The 27,295-nt window shown below is 39.0% G+C and overlaps 1 protein-coding gene across 1 annotated transcript in view; it reads right to left on the bottom strand.

Moving 5' to 3' along the window:
• The window catches only part of LOC121313339 (protein Jumonji-like), a 156,445-nt gene that overhangs the window by 11,237 nt on the left and 117,913 nt on the right, over positions 1-27,295 (bottom strand). Inside the window, 11 exon segments of the mRNA XM_041245751.1 lie at positions 83-213; positions 1,754-1,936; positions 2,850-2,955; positions 7,030-7,144; positions 8,750-8,820; positions 9,064-9,182; positions 10,426-10,518; positions 13,774-14,261; positions 17,374-18,418; positions 24,376-24,507; positions 24,509-24,603. Of these exon segments, the coding sequence (XP_041101685.1) occupies positions 83-213; positions 1,754-1,936; positions 2,850-2,955; positions 7,030-7,144; positions 8,750-8,820; positions 9,064-9,182; positions 10,426-10,518; positions 13,774-14,261; positions 17,374-18,418; positions 24,376-24,507; positions 24,509-24,603 (2,578 nt within the window).

Here is a 27,295-nt window from a genome sequence, read left to right as displayed (position 1 = left end):
ATCCTAAATGACTGTAGTATGAAGCCTCTGATAAATGTTGTAAATGGCTTTTCATTTGGATTTTTAAAATTTGATTAATTACCTGAGCTCTTGCAGAAGCGAAGAGATTGTACTCAAAATCTGTCCATTCTCCCGTTTGGACTCCGCTGTTGCGATCTGGTATAGCAGTTTCTCCATCGAAAAGGGCTTAGCTATACGTCGGCATTTTAGGTACTACAAAAGACAGAGATGATCCAACATTCATTTTAGATAACACTTACTGGGGGAGATGGGGCGTTTGGCCTAAAGCTTTCATTTGAGGACATTAATCAAATGAGACAGAGACACTATCCAAAGTCAACAGTAGTAGTGTCAGGTACGATTGGCTCCTTTTTTTAATATGCTGCGATTTTCCTTAGTTTGGAACTCTCTGCCCCGGCCACATTTGGTCAGAAACAAACACACTGAAAATGACTGCACTAAAACAGCAAAGCCACTGCAGCCCATTGCACAACTAAGAGGTTTAATGATGTTTCAATAAAGAACTGGATTCAGCTAAACAAATACATGTTACTTATAAATATTGAAGTGAGTGATTTATTACAGGGTGTTTTCAAAATAAAAAACAAACACTTTTTTTTTTTTAACAGAAGATCTAATAACTAAAAACACTGGTGTATAATAGTTAAACTTATATTCAAACTAGAACACTTCCGATTATAAATCACTGAAGCTCTTCAAGCATACTGTAGTAAAATACCTACGAGGACTTGTTTTAATTCTTTTGATGTACTGTCCTCAGTAAGTGAGCACCATTGACATTTGTATACTGTATTTAAACTGCTGACGTGTGGAGGTGCTTTTGGTAATTATAATGTGACGTGGCCGAAGGCAGTGTAAATGATCTGGCTGGAGTGTGTAAATGATCTGCTGATATCTACAGGTCCTGACTTACAATCCCATGAATGAAATTCACAGAATCCTTGCTGAGACTAATGGTTCTTGTTCAGATATAAACAAATGCCCTGTATTACACAAGCATGAGCACACATTTCCACCATCGCACACTAAGTCACCTCTCTGCTGCCTCCACCATTGTATGATTTGGCACATAGGAGAAATTCAACACAATGTCTGCCAAGAAAATGTGAATAAAGGCTGTAAGTGTTTGCTGTAACACACAGGGTAACACAGAGATTTTTCTTCTGCACATGAATCCTGTCTTCCTCTACTACAGCAGAAGCATTTACATGTCTTGGAACTGGGAGCCAAGCCCTAATTTAGTATAATGCTGGTGGCGCACATCTCTAAGAACTCAGCCAACAACTTCTGCCTCTTACTTTTGCTTAAAAAAAAACAAAACATGATGTACCCCAGATTAACTATTTCAGACTTACTTTAAAGCACCCCGTGTCAAAAAATATATGGGGGTGTGTTTATTTGTATAGGATACCGATTAACCAAAATAATCTCTTGCAGGACAGTCAAACCACTGTGTACTGAAGAAAAATTCTCTCAGCACGCTAACGCTAACCTGATCATTACTCTGGACAATGGAAATAATGGGCCCTAACAAAGTTTATCCTAAAAAAACAAATATGAAAAAGTCTACCAAATACAAAGCCATCCTAGGTCACATGTACTGTTAGATTATGCCAGAGGAGTTTCCATAACACTGAAAAGTTGCCAGCTTAAATGGTTTAAAAGACATTACCAGTATGCTATAATTTCCAGGGTCATGTGTTGACCTTGTATCTATTTATAAAACACCCACCTTAGCAGCCTCATATCCTAGGTTCATCCAGTGGGTGGTTGCAAAGTGCACGGTTTCGGAAACGTTGTACCCACAGCATACTTTTGACACAAAGGTTCCCGGGAAAGAGACAATGAACTCGCCACTCTTCTGGACTGTACGATACACCTTAATTCCTTCCCGAATCAGCACTTCCGGGGAGATCTATAAGCACATACAAGTACAAGGGTTAATGCAGAGTGCAATGTGTTGTGTATGCAAACTCCCTGTGGATTTGTCACACTAACAAATTATAAATTGGATACAAAATTAATGGGGGATACAGTATGCATTATTATTAAATTATTAAGAAACCGACATGGTTATCAGAAACTGAGGATTCCTGATGCACCCTCTGGAAGCACTAGAAAACAGACAATTCCAAAAGATAAAGTTTTGCATCTTTTGAACTTTTTTTATCCTCTCAGTGCCACAACAGCATTACAACAGGGCATGTATTCAATCTGACTTATTATATATATATATATATATATATTTGGTTTTAGTTGCTGTTAATTAGGAACAAGGTTATTTTAAAATCTATATAATTCTGTAAAATCTAAATTGATATCTCCCAGTACCGAAACACTGACATATAAATTAAATTCCAACACCTATTAAATTTTCTCCACCGTGTACATTAAACAAGAATTCAATTTAATTCTGACTGCTATAATAAAACATATCCCAAGACCGTAACAACAAAGCACACCGTAGTAAAATAAGCCTCAAATGGCTTCGAAATGCCACAGTTGCCACAGAAATCATTCGGTAACAATGCCGTTTTATGGCACAATGCAGTCATTACCTATAAATGTCGCTATAACTTCGGTGTCGGATTTATAAAAATTTAAAAATTAAAAAAAAAAGATTCAGAATTGGCAAATATGACACAAGGGTATTGAACTTATAAGGTAGCCAGGCATTAAAGAGAGGCAATATATTTGTGTCGGCTACAATTAAACAGTGGCCTGGCCTCTGACTTGTATGGATTCAAATCAATGAGGGTTTTTTTTTTTCAAATTAGACATCCAAATAGTGGATCTGTCTGTATGCCGGCACCTACAGGGTTTCTTACCATGATGCTGCTTTCAAGCATTTCCAGCCCTGGAGTCCCATTGGCCTGCAGCAGAGTGTGCACCACTTTGTCAAGTTTTTTGTTCTCCTCAGCAGGAATGCAATACCTATGGGACAAACACAAGACTCAGTATCAAGGGTACAAGCTGTCATTTATCTGAGCTCCCGTCAGGCACTGGAAGGCTCTGTGGTTTTAATAATAACAATAATAATATCTTTATTTTTATATAACGCCTTTCATAGTGGACCACCATCACAAAGTGCTTTACAGAAGTAGGCTGTGAACTGTGCATTATATGCAGAGTCGCTTACAATAGGACACTGATTTAACATCTCCTCTGCAGGGTGGAGCACAAAGAGGTTAAGTGACTTGCTCAGGGTCACACAGTGAGTCAGTCAGTAGCAGAGGTGGGATCTGAACTGGGGACCTTCTGGTTACCAGCCCTGAACTTTAACCACTGGCCACACTGACTCCTTTTAGACCGAGAACTTTGATTCCAGGTCCATGTGCAGAACACTGGAGTCAAGAAATCACTGGCTTATAAAGGCTGTTGACAAAAAGGATAAAGGATGAGCATTGGTGCAACACAGACACCCCAAACAGGGGATCATCATCAAAAGCAGTACAATATTGTTCATTCCAAAACACTCTGTAAGATTTTTTAAAACATCTTGCCTGAAATAATTCACATATTAATTTTAAAAGACGATCAAAAGATTAGATTTCATGTTATCTAATATTTCACATCAGTCTGCCAGCACCCTGAGGTACTTGTTCTCTTTCCATCTGGTCGCAAAATGTAAAAAGGTGCTACCTACCTTTCCCCATTCTTTTCTATCAGTCTCTCAGCCTTGTGTTTCCATTGGCTGGGCTAGTTGAGCAGCTTAGGAGGTAAGGTATAGGAGGTTGGGAATTGGGTTTTTACTAGGGTTAGGTGGGCAGGAGACTGTTTAAGCCCCATTGCACCACCTTACCATGTCAATGGTCCACCAGGGGACAGTGTTTGTAACCTGCATTACACAGCTTAGAATAGAACAAACGTGTTCTGTCGTCAGCTTTTAAAATCAGCATAGCAACCAGGCTTCATACCTGGGCTGCTGTGGATATTATCTTTTACCTCCCTCTCACGGTCACACTCCTCAAGTAAGACAGAGTGTTTCTAATGCAAAGAAACAAACAGGAGTACACACAGTATCACATTATTATTCTGTGAAATGATCACACAGTTAAGTGGTTGCCTAGCCACAAACAGTGTGATTATTTCACAACACTACAAACTTCCTTTTTTTTTTTTTTACTCTATATGGTGTGCTTATGAATATACTGCACACTTAGTAAGAAATTACTATTCCAGCAGAAAAAAACAGACCTAGAGCTTTATGCAATTTCAAAATGTTTACTAAATAGTTTAGAGTCCAAATAAAATAATGTTACGTGACTTGCAATTACAATTTTATTTGTGTTTTTTTTTTGTAGAACATCTCAACTTCTACTTAACACTGCTGCTATATCAAATACAGGGCAATCAAAGCAGTAAGTAGCGGCAACAGGTAATGAGCAACCAGATTGTAGACCAAATGCAACAGGGGCAGTATAAGAAGGGTTAGTGCTCAGCATGGACTACCATTCATTGTGTTGTCCATTTTCTGTGGCATCCATTTGACCAGTGTCAATGCTCTGCCCTCCTCTCTTTACTGCAGCAGTACCACTAAGTGGCAAAGAGGATTTAGAATCGTACGGTATGGAATGTTCAAAGAGGGTCTGTTAACACCAGACTGAGGGTCAATGGCAAGTGTAATTGTTCCATTCGGAATTAACTGCAGTTACAATGCAATTGTGGTTAAACCCTGGCACACCTGCGTAATTGCAACTATACCATATCATTGATTACAGTTCAATTATGCATTCATTTGTCATTCTATCGTTATTCTTGCATTTTCAACCACTTTTGGCGACCCCCATTTGTTTGAAAAAATAAAATAAATTAAGTGATATAGTATGTTTCTGTATTTGCACCTGTGATTGCTGCTGGGTTATTTAGAATACATGGAGTAAACATGTTAGTGTGTAGTTGTTTGTTACTTTTTAGTGTAATTGTAATTCCTGCAGCATAATTGTAACTAATTGCATTTAAACACAATAGCATTATAATTGTAATTGCAATTTAAAAGAACAATGATGTTGTAATTAGAATTGACCTCGGGTCTAGTTCACACTTTTATTGGAGCAAAACTAAGCCACAGCTTCAACTAGTGGTGCTACCTGTGTAAATAAATTACACAAAAATACATTACTGACAATTATCTTGCTTGATGATATAATTCATGATATCTAGTTTTCTATATCTATGAAAAAAAAATTGCCACAGGCAACGATGATTGTCTTGGGATAGTTTATCCATCCCCCGTCCTGTTTTAATTACACTGTATGTACTTGATCAATATATTGTGTTTGATCAATATATTGCAACTGATGTAGAATAATTTGACAGACACAACATATACATACCATGAGATCTATAAGACCATCTTTCAGATGGTAGACTGAAACATAACTAAAAAAAAAAAACATGATCACCACTTTTATAGGAACCCAGTGCTAGCAGTTCATTGGTTGAATCAAGTAATCTTGTAAGTTGGCTATACTTGTGCAAGAAGGTTTATAAAACAGAAAATAAGTCTCTTGTACTTCTCAGGATTTAAAAATATAAAAATTAAATTGGTAGCACAGAACAAGGTGTACAAAAGGTGCACGTCGAAGGTGTTACGCCAAGACAGCAGAAACCTAGCAGGGCGATCATAATAAAATCATGGGGGTGAACTCTCTCAATGAAAAGCAAACATGAATGAACTTTCAATTTAAAGTGCTCTACTCATTTATGTAGACAACAGATCAATTATCTGGATTGTACACACAAACTGTATATCACTAAACCAATAATTTAAATAAATGGAGATTTGACATACATAAATACAACATTGCAAACGTCAGTCACCTAAAAGTCACCATAATATGCATTCACATTACAGATTATAAAACACTGGTCTACTGTAGAAACAATGTCCCATTAGTTAGGGCAAGTGGTTCTAGAGACCAGAAATCATGCATACTGAAAGTATGTCACCATGACCGAGACTGATAGCCACTTGGGCTCGGACTCCCTACCAAGTTTCATACAACTGGATGAATGTATATGGCTATTGCTCAAAGTGAGTATTTAACATACAGATGAACAGAAGTACAAGTGCCTCTATCCCCCCAGTGTCCAAGGATAAGAAATCTTGAGAGACAGTGAGGGAACCACAGATAACATAGAAAGATATATAGGAATAGACCAACATGCCTTGAAGGCCAATCCTACACTTTATTTTAATGCACCCTTGTAGCAAGCCCAGAACACTGGTGCTAATCAGATCCATGGACATCATACTATCCTACATAGGTGGTGATCCAGGGGAGGTCTTCACTCCTAGGGGTCCTTCTTAATGTATCCTGCTCAGTAGGGTTATAGGAATTTCATCATTTGGTGCAACACCTTTGAGGTTTTTCCTTTTTTTTTTTCCCATTTATACAGCTGTGTCCAAAAGCTTGGCATCACTCTATAGAATACTATCTAATTTAGCTTCATAAATTTGAATGAGACCTGCTAAATAATGTTATATTAACATATTTAATTACATACTGCTTTGTAGTTTTCCATATACTTAACTCAAAACAGATTTCGAAATATCAATTTTGTTCAGAGTGTTGAATTTTTAAAAAAAAAAAAAAAAAAATGTATGTCTAACATGAAATACTGTGCTACTATTATGGCTTCCGGTACACACTTGTGATATCACTTTGTAGTTTCTTTGATTACATGATGCTAAATAAAACATCAAAAGGACCTTTTTATTTTACCGTGTTATATGTTCCCGTGTGTTGCTACAACTGTTTACGTAAGGTGTGTGTATTGTTTTATTTTTTAATTATTTTTCACATTTTGACCACTTTCATTTTTAAATTGCATTCCCTGCCTCAAGATAGCAGCACATGGGAACATGTACCCTTTAACTTCTAGAGTATTGCAAAACCTTTAGCCATAGCGCTATTTATCCAGCTATACATATAAAACAAGATAAGACTCAGTAACATCTGCCTCGGCAGCAGCTAAAGGATAATGAATCACAGGTATACATACCAAATGCAATCAGCACCAGTGTGTGAATAATCAATGTATGGAAGGCAGTTTTGGTCCCGAGACCAGCATGAGGTAGAAAAGACCATGCCAATGTTCAGCCAGGGAATGGTCACTCCTACAAAAAGAAAACAAACCAACTAGAATACACACAGTACATTTGTGTCTCACTTACTGCCGAGAAAAGATGAACCAAAATGTTACTGCCCGATCTCTAATCATCCGTGACATACAGACAGCCATTTTCAAAGAACCATCATCGGCTTCCTGAGGAACTCCAAGAGAAGTTTTTGCAATTTCAGCGTTACCAACAAACAGTACCAGCTTGGACAGACCTGAAATGCTTATCAGACCCCCGGATTTTTTCAACATGCCAAGCAATACCACAGTTTGCAAACTGGTAGAAAAACAGGTGTGAGTAATCGCGGCAGCAAATGCGAATCAGCACATAACTGTAATGTTCTGTGTGAGGGCAGACGGCCGCAAACTGCCTCCATATGTGTAACCGAGGTTGTACCTTTCTAAATGCGTATTTGATGTTTTATTTTTCCTCAAACTGAGGGTGGGAAATTTGGTCTGCCTCTTAAATTCGAAGGAATACAGTATTTATTTTACTTTATTTGTCACCTTCCCCTTGGTAAGCAATGCTGCAGCAGGTTTTAGCCTTGCCATTTGAGTTTGAGTGTATGATACTTGTTTTAAGTTGGAGGTTCTACAGTTAGTGGTGTTCATACCATAGGGTTAGGTTCTACCATGTACTGTGCAAAAAGCGTCCAACCCTCGACCCATTTCCAAGCGCTTTCTTTTTTTAGAGAAAAAGTGCCGCCTCACGGCTACTTTAGATTGCACTGCATTCATAAGATCTGCCAACATTCCTCTCGCCTACCAGCAGTTTAAATGAGGGGTGCTGGCCTTTAAATGAAGGGACACATGGCTGTAATTACCGCAAGTCAAAGCAAGATTTACAAAACGGTCCCTTTGGGGCTGAAGATAAATTTTAAGTTCTAAAGGAGGATGTCCCGTGCAATGCGGAACAGTCGAGAGGCTCAGTTTCACTCAGAGTGGAACTGAGGAAAAAGAAAAAGGCTTGTTTATGGTCCGTTTGAAATCTTACTGTAGATCCTAGGCTTGAAATGTTATTCCAAGGTTTTGTATCATGAAAGATTTTTTTTGTGCATATCACTTAATATTTCAGCAACATTCATAAGCAATCAATACCAAGCAGGGCGAAAACAATTATTTAGTACACACACTGCCCTTAGTTTGTCTTAAGTTTTAGGCCACACAGTTTCATCAACACTAGATGCATCAGTCCACCAGATGTCAGTACTGTGAAGACGTAGGTCACCATGACCTATCCATTAACAGTCTGTGTAATATATGTAAAATGTTCAATTGGAAAATTATCAAATTTTAGTCACAGTGCGGAATGATTTATTTGTTTATTTATTTATTTATTTTTTTTGCAACACAAATCTGGATGGAAACTTGTTCAAGCTTATAACCCAACCAATTACAGGGCAGGAGTCACCATAATTCTCAACCTCAAACTTGTGCAAAGGAATGTCTTTACCAAGTCTCTGTACTGGATGAGTTACTCAGGAAGACATAGATATAAATTAAAGCATGACATACATATGTACGTACATACTGGCGAATCCTCCATGTCCCGCTGCGCTCTGAATATGCTTCCCCTATGGGGGTAAAGTATAGGTAGTCTTACCAGGTACAGCACCAAGATGTCGCAAGATAGATCCTGAATTATTGGGAAGGACTGTGAGGTTCCATCCATGCCTGTTGGGGAGGAAAAAACAAAACAAATACTTTAATACACATGCAATGTCCTTGTGATTCCTCCAGGATGTTTTACTTACCTGTTAAACATAACAGGTAAATAAAACAAATGTAACTTCATAACTTGTTATTTGCAATACATTTTAAGCGCAACAATAAACAGTAAAACCTCCCCTCTTGTTTGAAATTAATATGTAATATGGATGTCTTTTTCATGTAAATTTGCCTTGTATGGAACCTTACTTTGAAAATGGCTCTGACTTGCCCACAGGGAAGCCACTTCCATGTGTGTTTGTGTCCACTTTCCCATGGTGCACTGCCACATGACAATCCTTCTGCTCCACTATCCTCCAGTACTCTTGCTGCAATCAGAAAGAGACCATCAGTTAAACAAACTAATGTTCACTGGACACCACCTGCAAAGGAACTGCATAATTGGTACACAGTTTTGATTCTATCAACAAAGACCTACATCAAACCATGTGGTCTGTATCACTGATCAATGCGTCAGTGAAAGGGTTAACTTTTACTCGACAAGGCTGGTAACACAATTCAGAAAATCAGAAAATACAAAAACATTAAGACAACAACTGTATATACTGCACCATCACCATGCAGCTGTAACTTCACAAGTCACATGACCTCCATATGGTAGTCAATTTCATTGTCACAGACACATTTAGCAGGAAAGGGTTAATTTTTCCTGTATGGGAGTCACAGAATACACGTGTGCACAGTATGAATAGCTCGAAGCATTAGGTCCAATCCTGCCCATTGCTAAAATCACTGGTTGCATCACCTCTAAAGTTCGTAAAGTTATGCAGTAAACCTGTAATATATAGTAATGGCAAATGTTGTGGCCTTTGTGCTTTGTTGCTTTGTCTGAGAAGTCTCCTAGAGATTATACTGACAGAAAAAACTAAATCGGTGCACAGAAACATACATTTTGTATAATTTTACAACTGGCAGACGTGCAAGACGTTGTTGTACATATGCTTTAGTAAATTAAATTAAATTTTTGTAATGTGCCAATACAAGTTGAACCATTTAGGAACTGCTGTGTTTTATTAAAATATTTTTTTATATTTGATATGTATAACACACACAGTGCATTTAAAGCAACGTGGGTTTTATTTTGCAGGGAGATTCAGGTCACTCATCACGGTCATTTTTTTCTCATAGCCTTCAATCTCAGATCAGGTGACACAGGTTGAAACGTCATTAAAGAAAACTGAGGGTTATGACATAGATGCAGCTCTCCTTTCTTGTAAAAGGTAAAAGTAAACGGTTCTGTATTTTGACGTTTTTGTTGTGGGGGGAGGGGGGCTAGCGGTAAATTGTTTCAAACTGAAATCTTACTCAGGGATATATTTCCATTTGGTAATAAAAATACTATTAACGAAAAGGCTCAAAACTACAGATTGTGAGCATCCCTTGTTAGTAGCTGCCAGTCTGCTTTTCATTCAACAGTTTCAGTAGATTCGGTATTCGGCCGAATCTCCAGATGGATTCGGTACTTGGCCGAGCCCCAAAAACCTGGATTCAGTTCACCCCTAGTTGTAATTGAAAGAGGAAAGAATGGGAGAATGTTTATTGCCTGCTTACCTCAACATCAGCTACCCCTGGCTCCTTGTTAAAGCACATGTTCATGGTGTTTCTGGCTGTTCTGTAGAATGTAGTTAACGATACCGATCTTCCCTGCAAAGCAACAAATGTTAGCATTAGGATCATTGCATTACAGGTGTGTTTCAACTACTCTGCATTCTGTGGTCACCTTGTAGGACTTTCTGCATACAGTTTCATAATAGGGGGTGTAGCAAAACAGGCAGTTACAGATTTTAAAAATCCACAAAAACGGCTATTACTACTGAGGGTGTGGTCACAAGCAAGACAATATTTCACTTCTGTTAGAAAAGCTTGGCCTTTAAGCTCTAAGGTGCACAATGGTGGCAGCATCATGTTATGGGGATGCTTCTCTTCAGCAGGGACTGGGAAGCTTGTCAAGACAGAGGGGAAAATTGATGGTGCAAAGTACAAAGAAGTCCTGTTGCCCTCTGCAAGAAAGCTGAAACTGGGACGGAAGTTCACCTTTCAGCATGACAACGACCCAAAGCTACACTGGAGTGACTAAGGAATAAAAAGGTAAATGTCCTTGAGTGGCCCAGTCAGATCCCCGACCTAAATCCAATCGAAAATGTGTGGCATGACTTGAAGACTGCTGTCCATCAACGCTGCCCAAGGAACTTGATCAGTTTTGTAAAGAATGGTCAAATACTGCCAAATCTAGGTGTGCAAAGTTGGTAGAGACCTATCCCAACAGACTCACAGATGTAATTGCTACCAAAGGTGCTTCAACCAAGTATTAAGACTTATCCAATAATGATCTTTCAGTTTTGTATTTTTCCCTTAACAAAGTGGAAAAAAATCATCATTTAAATGCATGAAACGCTGAGGCACCAACAAAACAAAATGTGAAAAAAGTTCAAGGGAGTGTAGACTTTCTATAGGCACTGTATATGTACAGCACCATGAAAAAGTATTTACCCCCTGTCTGATTTTCTGCATTTTTGCGTATTTTTGACACTGAATGTTCAACCAAAATCTAATATTAGATAAAAGGGACCCTGAGTGAACAAATAACACAAAATTTTGTCACTTATTTATTTATTAAAGAAAGTTATGCAATGCGTGTGAAAAAGTAAATCGCCCCCTTAGACTCAATAACTGGTTACACCAGCAACAATCAAATGCTTGCAGTAGTTATTGATCAGTCTTCTTACAGCGCCGTGGAGAAATTTTGGCCCACTCCTTCATGCAGATCTGCTTCAACTCAGTAACAATTGTGGGTTTTCGAGCATAAACTGCTCGTTTCAGGTCCTGCCACAGCATCTCAATGGGGTTTAGGTCTGGACTTTAACTAGGCCATTCCAAAACTTTAAATTTCTTGTTCTTCAACCATTCTGATGTAGACTTGCTTGTGTGTTTCTGATCATTGTCTTGCTGCATGACCCAGCTGTGCTTCAGCTCATGGACGGATGACCTGGCATTCTCCTGTAGAATTCTCTGATACAGAGCAGAATTCATGGTTCCTTCAATGATGGCAAGTCGTCCAGGTCCTGATGCAGCAAAGCATCCCCAAATCATGACACTACCACCACCATTCATACTGTGGAATGCAGTGTTTGGTTTTCGCCAGACATAACAGGGCCCATGTTGGCCAAAAGGTTCCACTTTTGACTCATCTGTCCATAGAATATTGTTCCAGAACTCTTGAGGATCATCCAGGTGCTTTTTGGCAAACATGAGACGAGCATTCATGTTCTTCTTATTGAGCAATGGTTTCCGCCTTGCTACTCTGCCTTGAATCCCATTTTTGCCCAGTGTCTTTCTGATGGTGGAGTCATGAACACTGACCTTAGCCAAGGCGAGAGAGGCCTGCAGATCCCTGGATGTTGTTCTAGGGTTTTTTGTGACTTCCTGGATGATTTTACGCCTTGCTCTTGAAGAGATTTTAGCAGGACGGCCACTCCTGGGAAGATCCACTGCTGTCCCAAACTTTCTCCATTTGGACAATATGGCTCTGACTGTGGTTTGATGGAGCCCCAGAGCCTTAGAATTGGCTTTGTAACCCTTTCCAGACTGATAGGCAACAACAACTTTTTCCGGAGGTCTACAGGAATTTCTTTTGATCATGGCATGATGTGCCTCTAGAACCTGTGTGCTGACAACTTCACTGACGGTAAGGGCCAAAGTTAGTCAGATTTATATTGGGCAGGGCTGGCCCAAATCAGGCCAGATTGTTAACCAAAGTATTCAAATAGCTAACCATAATTATACCTTTAATTGGGTTGAGTTAACTAGGGGGACAATAACTTTTTCACACCTGAAGACTGCATGTTCGATTACCTTGCACACCAAACAAATGAAAAAAACCCACAAAAAGATGTGACCAAATTCAATATGAAAAATGCAGAAAATCAGACAGGGGGCTAATTATTTTTCACGGTACTGTACTTATAGTACACATATAAAATGTATTTATTTATTAAATAGTGATCAGGCACCCAGTATCATGCCTCTTCTAAAGTAAAATTCTATGCAAGGCATAGTAAGGGAGCTCCTTATCATAATACTACATCATGCAGTACCTACTTTATATTCTTAAGATGACAAAACCTCTTGTTGAAGCACTTGTCGACTTAAACTGAGAGCTGACAGAAGTTTTCATTAGCAACATCACTAGTCCCCCTTTTCTGCTGCTTAAGATCTGATTCTAAGAATTCTATATATATATATCTTATATATATATATATATATATATTATATATATATATATATTTTAATTTAAGTTAACATGTACATACAGACATCTCAAGTTCATGCTAGAGGTACTTCGAGGTACCTATTCACTTCATGTGTTGTAGTTCAAACATACTCAAATGGTACTCCAGCTGCTACTGTTTGATGTAGATGATGACAAACTACATCATACGATAATAGTACGTATACGTGCAAGGTGACATAATTAATGATACGCATTTACTGTATATCATGTATTATGCATTTTTCTGTATTTAAAGTATTATGGATTTTCTTGCTGTTACTACATCTTGTAAAGCGCTTTGTGATGGTGGTTCACTATGAAAGGCACTATATAAAAAAAATGGATTGATTGAATTATACCATGTGACCAACAGCAGCAGTTGATAAAGCAAATGAACAACCAAGCGTTTCAGGCCAAACAGAATTAATTACCAGTAATAAAGCTAAGAAGTGACAAAAAAAGTGGATTTAAAGCCTTTAATTCTCAGTAATGTTATCTGCTTAAAAGCATTGGTATTTAGCTTAAATTCCTGCCCCCATCTTACCAGCACTGTCCTTTTATATAAAATAAAATGCATCTTGCAAATACTGAAAATAACATACAGTATAGTACATAGTTACAGCACCTACCTTATATATACATTTGTGCTGGTCACTTAGAACTCCATTATCTTTATCATTCTCTTTCTTTTCCTGAGCAAACAGTCGCCGTCGGCCTGTTTTCAACTGAGTGTCCAGCTCTTTCAGGTTATTGCGAAAGCCATTCTTGTGCACCACGCCGTTGATGAGTCCGTTTTTGGGCTCAAACCTGGGCAGCGATTGGGAATAGTGAGTGTTCTCAGAGTGTCCCTCCAGGGGGCCCTTCCTCTTCTCCAGGTTCTCCTTCTCAGCCAGGACCTCCTTCTCCAGCTGCCTGTGCTCCTCGGGGGACAGAGAGTCATATGACAGCAGGTACTGGCAGTAAGCCTCCTGCAGTTTGGCCAGTCGGTCCTGGGCAGACTTGGGAATGCGCAGCATGTCCGCCAGCTTGTTCCACTTCTTGAGGTCCGTCACCTGCTGCATGCCGCCCATGTCGTTGATCAGCTGGAAAAAGCGGGCCAGGTCCAGCTCACAGCCTCCTAAAGAGGGGGAGGGGGGAGAGAAGAAAGAAGTCAGGCCTCTATATTCACTTTTGTGGTACAGTTCACACAAACTTATGGTCAACTTACAGTATACACAAAACGTTTTGTCAAATGCTTTAAGAATGGCTGTAGCCAAAATGTTGGTCTACTTGACTTTGATTTCATAGCTTTCCTTCAAATTTAAGATACACTTTTTAAATGTATTTATTTTTTATTTTTTTTACTCTGCAAGCCCGCCGTGCAGCCATATCAGAACTTACAGCGTTAACACAGTTCTTAATTGCATACAGGCCAACCTGCAGGCACCCAGCGAGCTACATGGATCGCTGGTGTGCAGAGAGCCAAGGACTCCCCAGCCGACCTAACCACTACCCCACCTGGGCAGCGCTTAGCCAATTGTGCGTCACCCGCTGGAAACTCCCGTCCTCGGTCAGCCGTGGCATAGCTTGGGTTCGAACTGACGATCTCAAAGCTATAGGGCGCATCCTGCACTCCGGTGGGAGTGCCTTTACCAGATGCGCCACTCAGGAGCCAACCATTTTTGTTTCTCAAACATACCCTGCATCTTAAATTCAAGTACAGTACAGTAAATGCGTGCATTAAAAATCACCAACAAAAGACATGACTACCCAAGCACACACGAACAGCAATGTGACCGACTGCCAAGAAAAGGCGAACCAAAACGTTACTGTCTGATCTTGAATCATCCGTGACATTTTCAAAGAAGCGCAATTAGCTTCCTGAGGAATTCGAAGAGAAGTTTCTAGAATTTCAGATTTTCTAACAAACAGTACCAGCTTGGACAGATAGGAAATGCTAATCAGCCACCCGTATTTTTGACATGCCAAGCAATACCTCAGTTCACAAATTGGTAGAAAAACAGATGAGTAATCACCACAGCAAATGCGAAGCAGCACATGACTGTAATGAGTGTAATTGAGGTTGTATCTTTATAAATACATATTTGTTTGAAGTTTTATTTTTTCTTAAAATTGAGGGTGGGAAATTTGAAGCAATACAGTATGTAATCTATTTTCTTTATGTTTTACAAATAAATGGCAAAGGTCTTGTACAGTTGCAATGGCTAATCCAATAACAATTTGGTATCTCCTAAAGATTATAATTTTCTGAATATATACATTTTTGAAATGGTATTCACGTCCACGGCCTCCCAAGAGATTAGACGAATGGCTGTGAAAAAGTGTACCATATACTTCAGTGATCTGTTCATTTGGACACAAATCCACCAAAAAAACTAAAATGGGGAAGGACGGCATGCCAGTTTCCCTTTTTATTTTCCTATAAAGCTTTTAGAGCTTGATAATGACACACATAAAACTTGTCTTGCATTTATTATTCAAACTGTTTTATTATTAGGTATTACTCAAGCACCATTTGTTTGACAATGTCATTTTAATACATTAAAAGATGCTTGTACTTTAGGTAATAAATATTACACTGTTACCGAATCTCTTGCAATTGGGAAATCAAAGTCAAATTCTGTTTGCTTATGCAAATTTCATTTAAAAAATATTCTTCTCTACATGCGCAGACCTAAATTAAACACAAGGAGTTGTATGATTTTAATATTCACTAACATCTGAAGCCAAACAGCAAGTGATAAAGAAGCAAAAAGCATAAGAAATCCTAAGAGTTCCAAATAAATGTCAAGACTGTAAACATGTAGTGTCACAACACTAATGCATATATTGAATAGATTATGAATAAACATGGATAAAATAACTGTTGTATAATTACAGTACTACTGTATAAATACTAGTATTACATTTCACATGCATATTTCTGATAACATCTAAATGTTTAGACAAATTTTGGACAATCTGAAAACAGAAGGTGAGGTCTTCTGATTCTCAGACAGTGAGAATAACCATGTCGCACCAGAACACTGCTAACCTTACGGAAGGAAATGAAAACTATTTTTCTGGTTTTAAAAATTATATTTAAATACACAGATGAGAACTCAATGGCTTCAATCATAAAAGGAAATTACCCATTGTGGTGCAGAATTATGGTCATAGGTCATCATTTCCAAATGATGCAGCAATTGGCAGGCTAGTTTCCAAGAATAATCTTCAGCCTCAATGTCCTGCCTGCTCGCCTGGAGCCACATTACCTGTTACCATGTCATTTACACTGAACTGTTCATTTCATATCCAGATAGAAAGTTACACTCTTGAGGAAGTGTCAAAAGCTATAATCATATGTGCGGTGAAATGCAGATTGCACACCCACTGATTCTACTAAACCTACAATTTGCTACGTATGTTTTGCAATTTTTTTGTAGAGCAACTAATCAGCAGTTACTCAAACTGCTACATTATTTATACACAGAAAAAAAAAAAACATGTATTCAAACGGCTCCTAATCAATATCAAATCTAAATTCTATTTAAAAACATCTGAACTTTTAATTTAATTCTACGAATCTTGTAACAAAGTTGCTGTGCGGCTTCGTTGTGGTGGGGCAGATATATTGTTGATTCGCGAAACCACAGAAAACTGGATTTGTCAACGTAACCAAAGTCAGAACACTTATTTTTTTCCCCCCCACACGGCAGACTCGCCGTGCAGCTCCCTCAGAGCTACAGCGTCGGAGGACAACGCAGCTCTGGGCAGCTTAAAGGCAAGCCCGCAGGCGCCCGGCCAGACTACAGGGGTCACTGGGGCATGGTGAGCAGTAAGTTGGATTTCAAACTCAAACTCAGAGGAACTCACAATGTAAGATACTAACATTAACTGTTTGAATTAGGTGTAACAAAAGAATAACAACCAAACCCAATTATCAAATTAATCAATTGAATCTCGTTATAGAACAAGTATCAATTAGGAAGAAATGTTAAGTGGCATAAATATCTCAGTGTTGAATCGGTAAGAAAATAACAGTTTCACGTGCCTAATGGATTTATTTATTTATTAATACATGTATATTTTTGCACTGTAAAAACAAACCAGCAAGTGATTTACATTTCACATCCTCAATCTAAAAAAGTCAAAGAAATGAGCAACAGTATTTCTTGTGACATTAATGTAATGGACACAACATAATACTTATTTAGTGGGTGGAAAATGGAAGACAGCCGCTGCCTTACCTATGAGTGGGGGCTCCTCCATGGCAATGCCCTGAGATTTGAGGTGCTTTTTGATACAGGCCAGCCGCTGCACATTGGGCCCCCAGCGTCTGCCCAGCTTGTGAATGTGCTGCACCTGGGTGACGAAGCGCATCTCATCGCTCAGTTTGCACTCTGGCCGCCAGTCCTGCGGGGGAACCACCCTGAAGAGCCCATAGGGCTCTGCCTGCTCCCGGATTGACTCAATGTAAACCAGAGGGTCCTGGAACTGCTTGTGGGTTGGCCTAAAGACTGGAGCCTCACTAATCGAGGACCAGCCTGACTTGCTATTGCCCCCTTTCTCTTTCTCCGCTTTGGGCTCAGGCAGTTTGTGCGGGAAGGACTCTATTTCTGAGGTAGAATGGTTCTCGCTGGGGACGCTCTCCGTTTTGTGGTGTGCTTGTTTGCTAGGAGTCTGCCTGCTCGCTGATGCCCTTTTGGGCCTCTGCCTTTCTGAGCTGGGCTCTGGGCATTCTGGGGCCTTCATGTGCCCATTCAGCAAGGCCTTCTCCAGATTGGCTTTCCTGCTGCGGGTCTCAGGCGAGCGCACATTGAGCTTGGCCGCCTTGGTGTTGGACTGGAGCTGCTTCCCTCTGAGGCCTGTCGTCTCCAGCCGCCTCTTGGAGTTGCGCAACCCTTCCCGCACCCGCATGCCCTTCTCCTTGGCGCATAGCCGCCCGTTTAGTCTCCCATTGAGACGCACACAGTCCCCCCTTGCCGTCGTCTTGTGCACCCCATTGGATAACAGCACCTGTTTTCGTGTTTTTGCATTGCTACTTTCTGCTTTTCCTGAGTTTTCGTGGTGGTGGTGGTTATTGTGTTGAACCATTGTGTGTTTACTGTGGTTCAGTTTGGTTTCCTTGACCAGTTCTCGCTTTGCTTTGGTGTAGGTGACGTGCCCCTTGGTCACGGTGGCCGTGTACTTCACAGTTTTGGACGGCGAAGGTTGGAACTCTCTCGTCTTTTTGGCACTGGGTGGGTGTGTGCCTTGGGAAGAGGCCCGGGTATATCCATTCACTTTCGAAACCTTGGGGAAAGGCAATTAAAAAGACAGTATTACTTAAAAGAAAACTACCTGGAAGCTTTAGAGTTAAGGTTTTAGAACACACATTGTTGAAAACTCTTTTTGTCACTTACAGAAGACACAATGCAGAATATAAAACTAGATTACTTTGAAAACCTTAGTGCTTTCACCCACTGCCTATTAGACCTTTTAACACATCTTTTTCACAGTTCGAAACGGACAATGAGACTTATGATTTCTTCCATCTTCCACATCAGGATAACTGAACATATGCTACTTAATCATGTGGAAAACCATCTCCTTTAATTGTGTAATAAATTAGTAGGTTTAAAGGCTGAAAAATTGTTTCAAAAGTGGTAACCAACAACCTTCCTTTTAAAACATTCCACTTTAGGTGCTTCAAATCAGGTTTCCAAAAAAAGACTTTGCAACCTAGTTCCGAATTCAACAAAATTATTCTGCCAAGCATTCAAACTTTAGGTAAAAGTCTAGTTGGGGATTGCTCACAATTCAGAAAAGATTTCCCCAATGCATAACATTTTATTATACATGGCTTGGGATTTTGTTTGGTCTTAATTCAACATTTATGGATTAAACAGAACAGCCATGACTCTCTTTTCTACTTTGTGTTTGAAAGGCAACTTGAGAAATACTGCCATGAATTAAAAGCCCCAGTGTGGGTCTCATGTTACAGCTGTCAACAGTTCTCTAAAATTCAGTAAATTAGTGAACAAGTACAATTCGGACAATTTTATTTGTTAAGTTAAATGTTCTGGATGACTTGCGTGTTTCTCTCTTCCTTCTTAACAACAACAAACAAGCTAAACATAAGGTGCGAAGGATTTGGGCAATGCATACATTTGTTTGGTCAGGCTTCAGATCTAAAAAGCTATAAAAAGGATGCCCTTGGAGGCAAGAATAAAGTTAGCCTTTGTACAGAATACTGGTACTTCGGTTGCTTGCAGCCAGTAGAAGCTCATGCTTTCGAATAATGGTACTGGAAAGAAAATAAGCTGGGAGCAGATTAAACCTTTTATTAACCACCTCACCCATAACTGTTGGGACACAACACAGTGTTTGCAAGTATATCCAAAAAATGCAGTGTATGGCAGTACCCGCTACGTCTAGTGAAATCTGAGAGGCTTTAAGAGGGTGGTCTGCTGGCTGACAGAGTAAACTATGATAAACAAAATTGGTCTAAGCCAATTCTAGCTCCATTTGATAGGCACCTACAATGGAAACTGTTGGAGTATATATAATTTAAATTCTGCTAAAAATCAAGAAAGTGTACCACCTGTTTAGATTTTTTACTGGCAACGGCTACATTAATCAAAAAGGGTTTCATGTCTGCAATGGCTTGTTGACAAGCAGGGTAACATATGTTCTTGAGGGTGGGGGGTGTCCTTGTGGTACCTTAATCTGTTCACACTACCTCAACTGAAGCAGCCATTTTAATTGCTTTACTGGATGTTGTTAAGTGGGGTCTTGCATCTTTCATCACTTTACTTGTATGTTATGTATGAATACAATAAATTTTTCGTTAAATTACAATTAATATCCTGGGGAAAAAATAAATAGTCGCCCCCCCCAACAGTTAATTCAGGCAAAAAATACATGTTTAATTATTTTAAATTCGCATTTTCTCAAAAAAACTAAATGTACTATTTGGGTGAGTCTGGAAATAATCTGTAGAACCAAAATTATTCAACTCCAAAACTACTGTATCTATTGTGCTTCAATGACACTTCAATATCCAATACTAATAATTCTAATGTTACCCGCAAACAAATAAAAAATTGACTGGAATGGCTTGACTCACACCTTCAACTTATTGACAAAACAACTGCCACAATCACTGTGCCATTAAACACATATTTCTAATACAAAGCCCTAGTCTTTTTAATCTGTCTTCACCACTAGAGGGCTCATGGAAACCATCTGAACAGTCTCTGGAGAGTTTTGATGGCCACGTGAGTTCTTCTTGCCCCCTTCTGCAATTGTTCAATCTGCCACACAAGCCTAGCAGACAAGCACGTCACTGTTATATAAAAACTCCTCACCAGCGGAAAGGCTTTTACTGGCAGCAAGGCTCCACTCTATAATAAGTTAACACCATTACTTAACCCTCCAGTTCGAGTTTACCGAAGAAGTCTAAGCCACCGGCAACGGGTTATGCCTTTGAAGTTAATTTTGGGGCATGTAAGCACTGGGAAGAGATGCTGAAATGACATAATTTGTTGTTATACCACAGCTGCTGGATCAGGCGCCTGATAGCAGGCAGATTAACATGGAACATCTGCAGTTCCACAGCACTGTCTCCCAGTGGAGAGGAAAGCATTAACCCTGTCACTGCTGTGCCAAGAAGATGGATGTCTGTCATACTAATTATTATTACACATTTTCTTTCACTACTAGTTTCTATGATTGAAATTATCAGCTCTACACAGTTGACTATTAGTTTTGTGCGTAGTACATACTCTTACCTCAAAATGCATTCAAAACTATTGTAATGCAAGTATAACAAACAATATTTATACATATTTTCTTCCTGAGTTTTAATAGAGCTTGTACTGTATACGTGTATAGTAAGGCCTCCTATTACAAGCAGGGACATGCCTACAGTACATGTATCCCAGGGTAACAGCAGGTTTCTGTCCTTACAGCTTAAACTAATATATATATATATATATATATATATATAATTTTCAATTAGATGACAGTATGTGTTATAACTTCATGCTGATATTGGACTCGCCAACTAAGACATAGCTCTTCTTTTACTGTAAACTAAAGTGACCCATCTGTGTTTCCTTCCATTTGATGATGTAGATATCCTTCTGCCTGGTGCTGATGGCTGAAGTGCAATGCTAGCTCCAGGGATCAGCCTATTTTGTCTCCCTGGCGCATCAGCACACACAAAGGCTGCAATGCTGGCTCCAGGGATCAACCTCTGTGCAGCCTCCCTAGCGCGTCAGCATGACAACCGTCTGTACTGAGCACCTTTCATCCTTGGTATTTCGTTGACTAGCTCATGACACCTTAAGACAGCTCGACAGTGATTTTGCCGACCCAGAATCAATCCCCTTCGCCCCCCATTCGGCTAAGCCAAGCTTTCCTACCTTCCTTTACATTGACATTGCTTTCTTTCAACTGTGCTTGAGGTCCCCAACCAGAATCTTTGTTTGAACCCGAGCCAGTTGCTGCTCCTCTGCTGCTTCAGATAAGTTGTTCACTATGCATCATAATTCATGACCACTGAATCCAATGTCTCCGAGAAACTGCGTTGTGGAGTGTGCCATAAATCTCTGACAACCCACCTCCACTGGGTAAACCTGGACTCTATCCACGCTGTTCCGCTTCAGCAGCTAGCTGAGCGTATGGAAGTTTCTTCTTTCACAGCATCCTCCCATGGAACTTTACCTCTACCAGGTGAACAAGGCATGCTGATCCAGACCACAAGACAATATCAGGTCGAAGGTTAGTGGTGGCACACTCGGGTGGGAAAATACGCCGTTGTCCAACATCTGCCAGAAAATTCTCTAACAGCTTCCAGTTGTCCTGTTTGTCAAGCTGCACTTGTCTTCCAATGATAAGGCCAAATATCCCAGCACCTGGTCATGACGCCATGTACATCGTCCTTGGCTAAGACCCACCTTACATCCAGTCAAAATGTATTTTAAATGTAGCTTGCGATGAACACAAAGGACTCCACGGTTCCTTTCCTACCCACAGATTAAGGTTCTGTGGTGATGGGAGAACATCATACATTGACCTGATGAGGAAACTGATCCTGCTCTGTTCCACTGTCCATAGATCTCATCAGCTCATCTTGAGTTGTTCCACTCTCTCCCATTCTCCCTGCTTGGTTTCTCTCCAATTTGCTCCTAATTTATACAGTATCTGGAAATCTTTGACACACTTTGATTCAGGGGACATGAGGTACTGTGCACCCATACTTTACTAGCTATCTAGGAGGCTTGAATTTAATTCCATCATATGATCAAAAGTGGGCTGTGTTTAGAAGACAGAGAGACAGGATGGCTGTTCAGGATACTTTTCACAGATGTTCAAAGAAAACAGCTAGAAAATTGTAATTCCTCAGTCATTGGATCTCTGTTGCTAGGATTGGAATCCATTTATGGAGGCAAGAAAAAGGGAACAAAGGCAAATAAATATGTCTTAAGTTGCCTTGCCTATCGAGATTCATTGTTCACTTAATTTTCAAGTTAAATTACACTTTATAAATTCTAGTTAAGAGTTACCATAGACCACTAGGTTTCCAACTGTGTGGAATAAAGCCTTAAAGAAAGCAGTTCACTACAGAATAATTGCAGGTCTTTATTATGTCTGTGTTCTTATGTAATTGTGCAATAGCAATCTGATTTGTACTGTGGGACGCAGCCAGCCTTCCACTGGCCAGGTACTTTATGGAGTCAACAGTAAGAAACGTTTAACAAGCAACAGAACCATGTAAAATTGTACTTCTATATACTGTAAAACTTCAAATAATTGCCTGTCTCCAATACGCACCAGATCTGCTGGCAAATATTGTAAATAAATGCTGTGTCTCTATTAAACGCCAGGTCTCTGTCATTCCCATTGAAGCTGAGGAGGAGCTTGAGTGTAATGAACTGCTAATAAGTGACAGCGATGAAAGTGACTCTCAGCATTAATGAATAATAATTTTAGAAAATGTAATTTAAGGTAAGTTTACATATAAAGCATATTTGTTTAATGCAGTTATTAGAATTTTTAATTTTTGTAACGTGTTTTTGTGATACTTCTGACTTATTGTTCATTTTTAAAAACAAATATAGAAGTTTATATTATTATTATTATTATTATTATTATTATTATTATTATTATTATTATTATTATTATTATTATTATTATTAATAATAATAATAATATGGCTGCAAGCATAACCTACATGCTTGGATGTACGAATACAAGACTATAGGGTCCCGACAGTCACTTAAATTGATAATAAGTATTATTATTATTATTATTATTATTATTATCAATGGTAGAGCTTCTCAATGACCGTATGAAGCACGTGAAGCTAGTGCTCTAACATAAAAAGCTGATCTCAAATATTATTAAAAATGACTGGTAGTTAATGACCTGAGGAATAATTAGAACCACACTGAGTTCATGAACACTATCAAACTATATTGTTTATTTTTTATTTTGTCAAAACAACTTTTTTCTTTGTGTTTCAAGTTACAGTTCATGGCAGTACCTAATCAAACTGAAGTGGCTATGTGTTTCAGCAGGATTTTATACCAGCAGGATTTTTTTATGATTGAATTGCATTGACTGAAGCAGTGTCCATCAGGTTTATAATACCACCCACAACTATGTCATCTGTTTTTTGGGGAGGACTATGGAAAACATGGATACATAAATGTCATCAAGTACACCCTTCAAAATATCACTGATATTTAATGGGCTTCTACTTTGTTGTTTATTACTTTTGTAATATATTTGCAATGGTTAAGCCAATATAATATATTCTTAAGATTACTACATGGGTCTATTATCCAAACATTTTATACAATTTTGTAATTCGATTCTGTTTTATTTTATTTTTATTATTTTTTTTGAAAAGGAGACAAAAAAAGTTTTACAAAACCACAAAATCAAGAAGTAGCATAATTTAACGTTTGATGAAGTGAACTACAGACTGGAGTTATTATTATTATTATTATTATTTATTTTTTTTTTTTTTTTTTTACACAGGTGGGCATTCACTCAAGAATGAATTTGCAGCACTCACAATTTGATAAAGAGTAAATCATTTCCAGTGCTTCTGCTCCACAGCGTGTTGGTTAAAATCAGTCCTCATGACAATGCAAAGCAACCCCTAAACATATACTGTACAGTAAACAGAAAGGGGAGCCATTAGCTGCCCTCCCAAACACTGGGTATGTTCTGCTTGAGGTCAATGGATGCTTTACCTGCTTTCGGAGCTCCTGAGCCGATTTGCTGAGAGCATGGCTGTTAGCAGCTGAACCTTTGGCTGAGGTTCCCAAATTGTTAGCACCTGCTGTAGAAGAAGCTTGTTCTCTGCGACTCTCTGCCTTGTTCCTTGTTCTCGCTTCTCTCTTTCCCTGGCGTGGCCTCTTTGCCTTTGTGTTTCAGAGTGGACTCTCTCTCCCGAGAAGATTTTCTGTGACCATTCAAAACTGCAGAGAGGGTAGGAGGGGGGGGGGGGGGGGGAGAAAAAAGAAAAGCATGAGGCAAATGAAGCACTTAAGGCAGCAACTGGGATAAAGTGGTCTCTCCTCCTAAACCTATTTAGACAATGTAGGGGTGGCGGGTCAGCAAATGGGACTGGGATTAAAAGAGAGAGAAGTTTTCTGCAGTAGCAAGGATACACTCTAAAAGACAATGCTCTGTAAGCACGACTAGTGAAGACTAATTAAATCAGCAAATAATGAACTGCATACATGCAGCAGCTGTTGCTTTGCAGTGCTTTAGAAAGTCAGGTTCAAATGCACAGCCGTTTTGACTGACCCTCGTTTCTTCTGGAGCATTTAGTTACATTATTATTTATCAGTTACAGAATTTGATCAGCATTGCCCATTGTATCATTTTGCACATTGCCATTGTTCTTGAAACAGGTTTGTTTTATGAAATTTAACGATAACTGTAAATATCTGCAATTGATTCCCATTTGATAATTCCACAATTAAAGGCACATCAAAAGCCACACTACAGGAAAGCAGATAATAATGACTATGCTAGCCGTGTGAACTTCACCTACTAAAATCTATAAACGTAGTCAGCAAAGAGGCTTTATATGGTTACTTTCAAGACATATGGTGTGTTTCTGAAGCATAGCCGTCCAACTGTGATATCAAATAGAAAAAGCTTTTTTAAAAAAAATAAGTGCTTAAGAACCTCTGCTCTATTGGTGATATTAACCTTCCTATTGTGTTCAGAATTTAGGTATATCTTATGTTTTGATGCAATTTCAATTTAAAACAGCCTTAAATTGGTTAACTGTTTTTATCTGCAAAGGTTTTACTCTTATGCTCTTTTAGTCCAGGACCTGTGATAAAACTTTTGACTGCCAACCTGGGAGTTCCTCATTTTGGAGTGCCTTTACCAGTGATATATGTGTGTGTGTGTGTGTGTGTGTGTGTGTGTGTGTGTGTGTGTGTGTGTTTGACTGAATTTTTGTAACGCGTTTTTGTGATACTTCTGACTTATTGTTCATTTTTAAAAACAAATATAGAAGTTTGTATTATTAGAGATGGCGATTGAGACAAAAAACTAAGTTACAGTACAGACATCCGAGATCCCCTTTATAATTTTTTTATTTATTTTTTTTTTTTAATTACTGTTATTAGGCTTCCAAGCATTACAAAACCTTGTACAGCTCTGCAAATAAACAAACAATTTCAATTCTGACTTGAAATCTTTGTAAAACTGCGTAGCTACTACATACTCAAATTGTTTTTGTACATAGTTACACGATTGGAGTTATGCATCCCGAGCCGTAGACGAGGGAGCTAATGAAAGTCAAGGTCATCTACCACACGGTAGAGCCCGCACCAAGAGGGCTCTATCGCTATTAGAAAACGATTTATTTATTTATTTTCTCTTTAAAAAACTATTTACCTTGAACTTGTTATATTTTGTTGGGGAACCTTCCGCTGAGGAAAATAGTCCCTAACATAATTAGAATAGAAAAATGGCACACACATTATTATTATGACATTGCCAGATAAATTAACTGTAGGATAGTTGATAGTCTGTCTGTGTAGTATAGAGTCAGGCTTGAAACTTGTTGTTGGAGGCGGGGCTTCATTCAAGCTGGAAGGGAGTGGATTGGCTGGTGCGGAAATAACTGAAACAGGATGGCAGTTTGACTGGCTGGTTTTGAGGCAGGGTGTTTGGATACAGCAGATGACAATTGTGGACCAATCGTGTCTTTCATGTTGGTTTGCTGTCCAGTAGCTGCGAATTGAGCCTTCATTACGGTGTCCTGTCACATACATGATTTTCCTTGTCTCTAGACCAGTGTCAGAAAGTATCAATGTTTATGTAGCTTTTTATGTTATAAAGATTAGTTGTAGAGTAGAATGTTAACAGAAAAAGCTGGTATTTATTCGCGGACTGCTTTAAAATGTAATTCACAGTTAAGCACTTCAAAATTCCAGCGGGCATCTATACAAAATAGAAGCCTGTTAGATCTGAAAGCTGATTAGCTGTTCACACTCAATCATTTTCTAACATTTATTACACTGTTTTTTATATTTTTGGGAGGCATGGCTTATGTGAAAAAATATAAGATCCCACAACCAAACATATTATATATCACTAGAAAGGTCTACTTAATGCCTTTCTGTTGAACTACTGGGTTTTAATTTCAAATTTATGGTTATCAAGCTACAAGCACTAACACAAAGTTGTCATATATTCACACCCAAATATGGGCATTCTCCGTTGGCGGCATGAAGTGAAGTTCCTGTTCCTTTAGGCGGATGGGAGGAACCAGTTTCACCACAAGCGTGTTCCCTTAGGCAAAGTGTGCTCTTAGGAGGTGTTCCTATACGCAGAGACCACTGTGCTGTGGAACTACTCTCCATGAACACACATTTGCACAAAATAGTTGGATAATTAGGTCAAACCACAACAGCATGTCATGGGAACCTTTCCAGAACTCTCTCAGGCACCTTTGTTTCCTCTTACTCATCGGAAAAGTTGGATTTAGACTGATAGCCCTCCAATGGGTGGGGTTGTGTTTAGTTTTATTTTGTTTGCTTTGCTTTATTGAAAACCTCTTTAGGAAAGCTATTTAGTTTACTAACATTCCCCATTTGTTTATTTCTGACACCTCTGGTAAGATGGGAGGTCAGGAAGCAATGT

Source organism: Polyodon spathula, chromosome 3, assembly GCF_017654505.1.
Source record: "Polyodon spathula isolate WHYD16114869_AA chromosome 3, ASM1765450v1, whole genome shotgun sequence".
NCBI classification, from domain to species: domain Eukaryota; kingdom Metazoa; phylum Chordata; class Actinopteri; order Acipenseriformes; family Polyodontidae; genus Polyodon; species Polyodon spathula.
The sequence above is the reverse complement of the archived record's forward strand: the minus strand, read 5'-3'. Positions and strand labels throughout refer to the sequence as shown.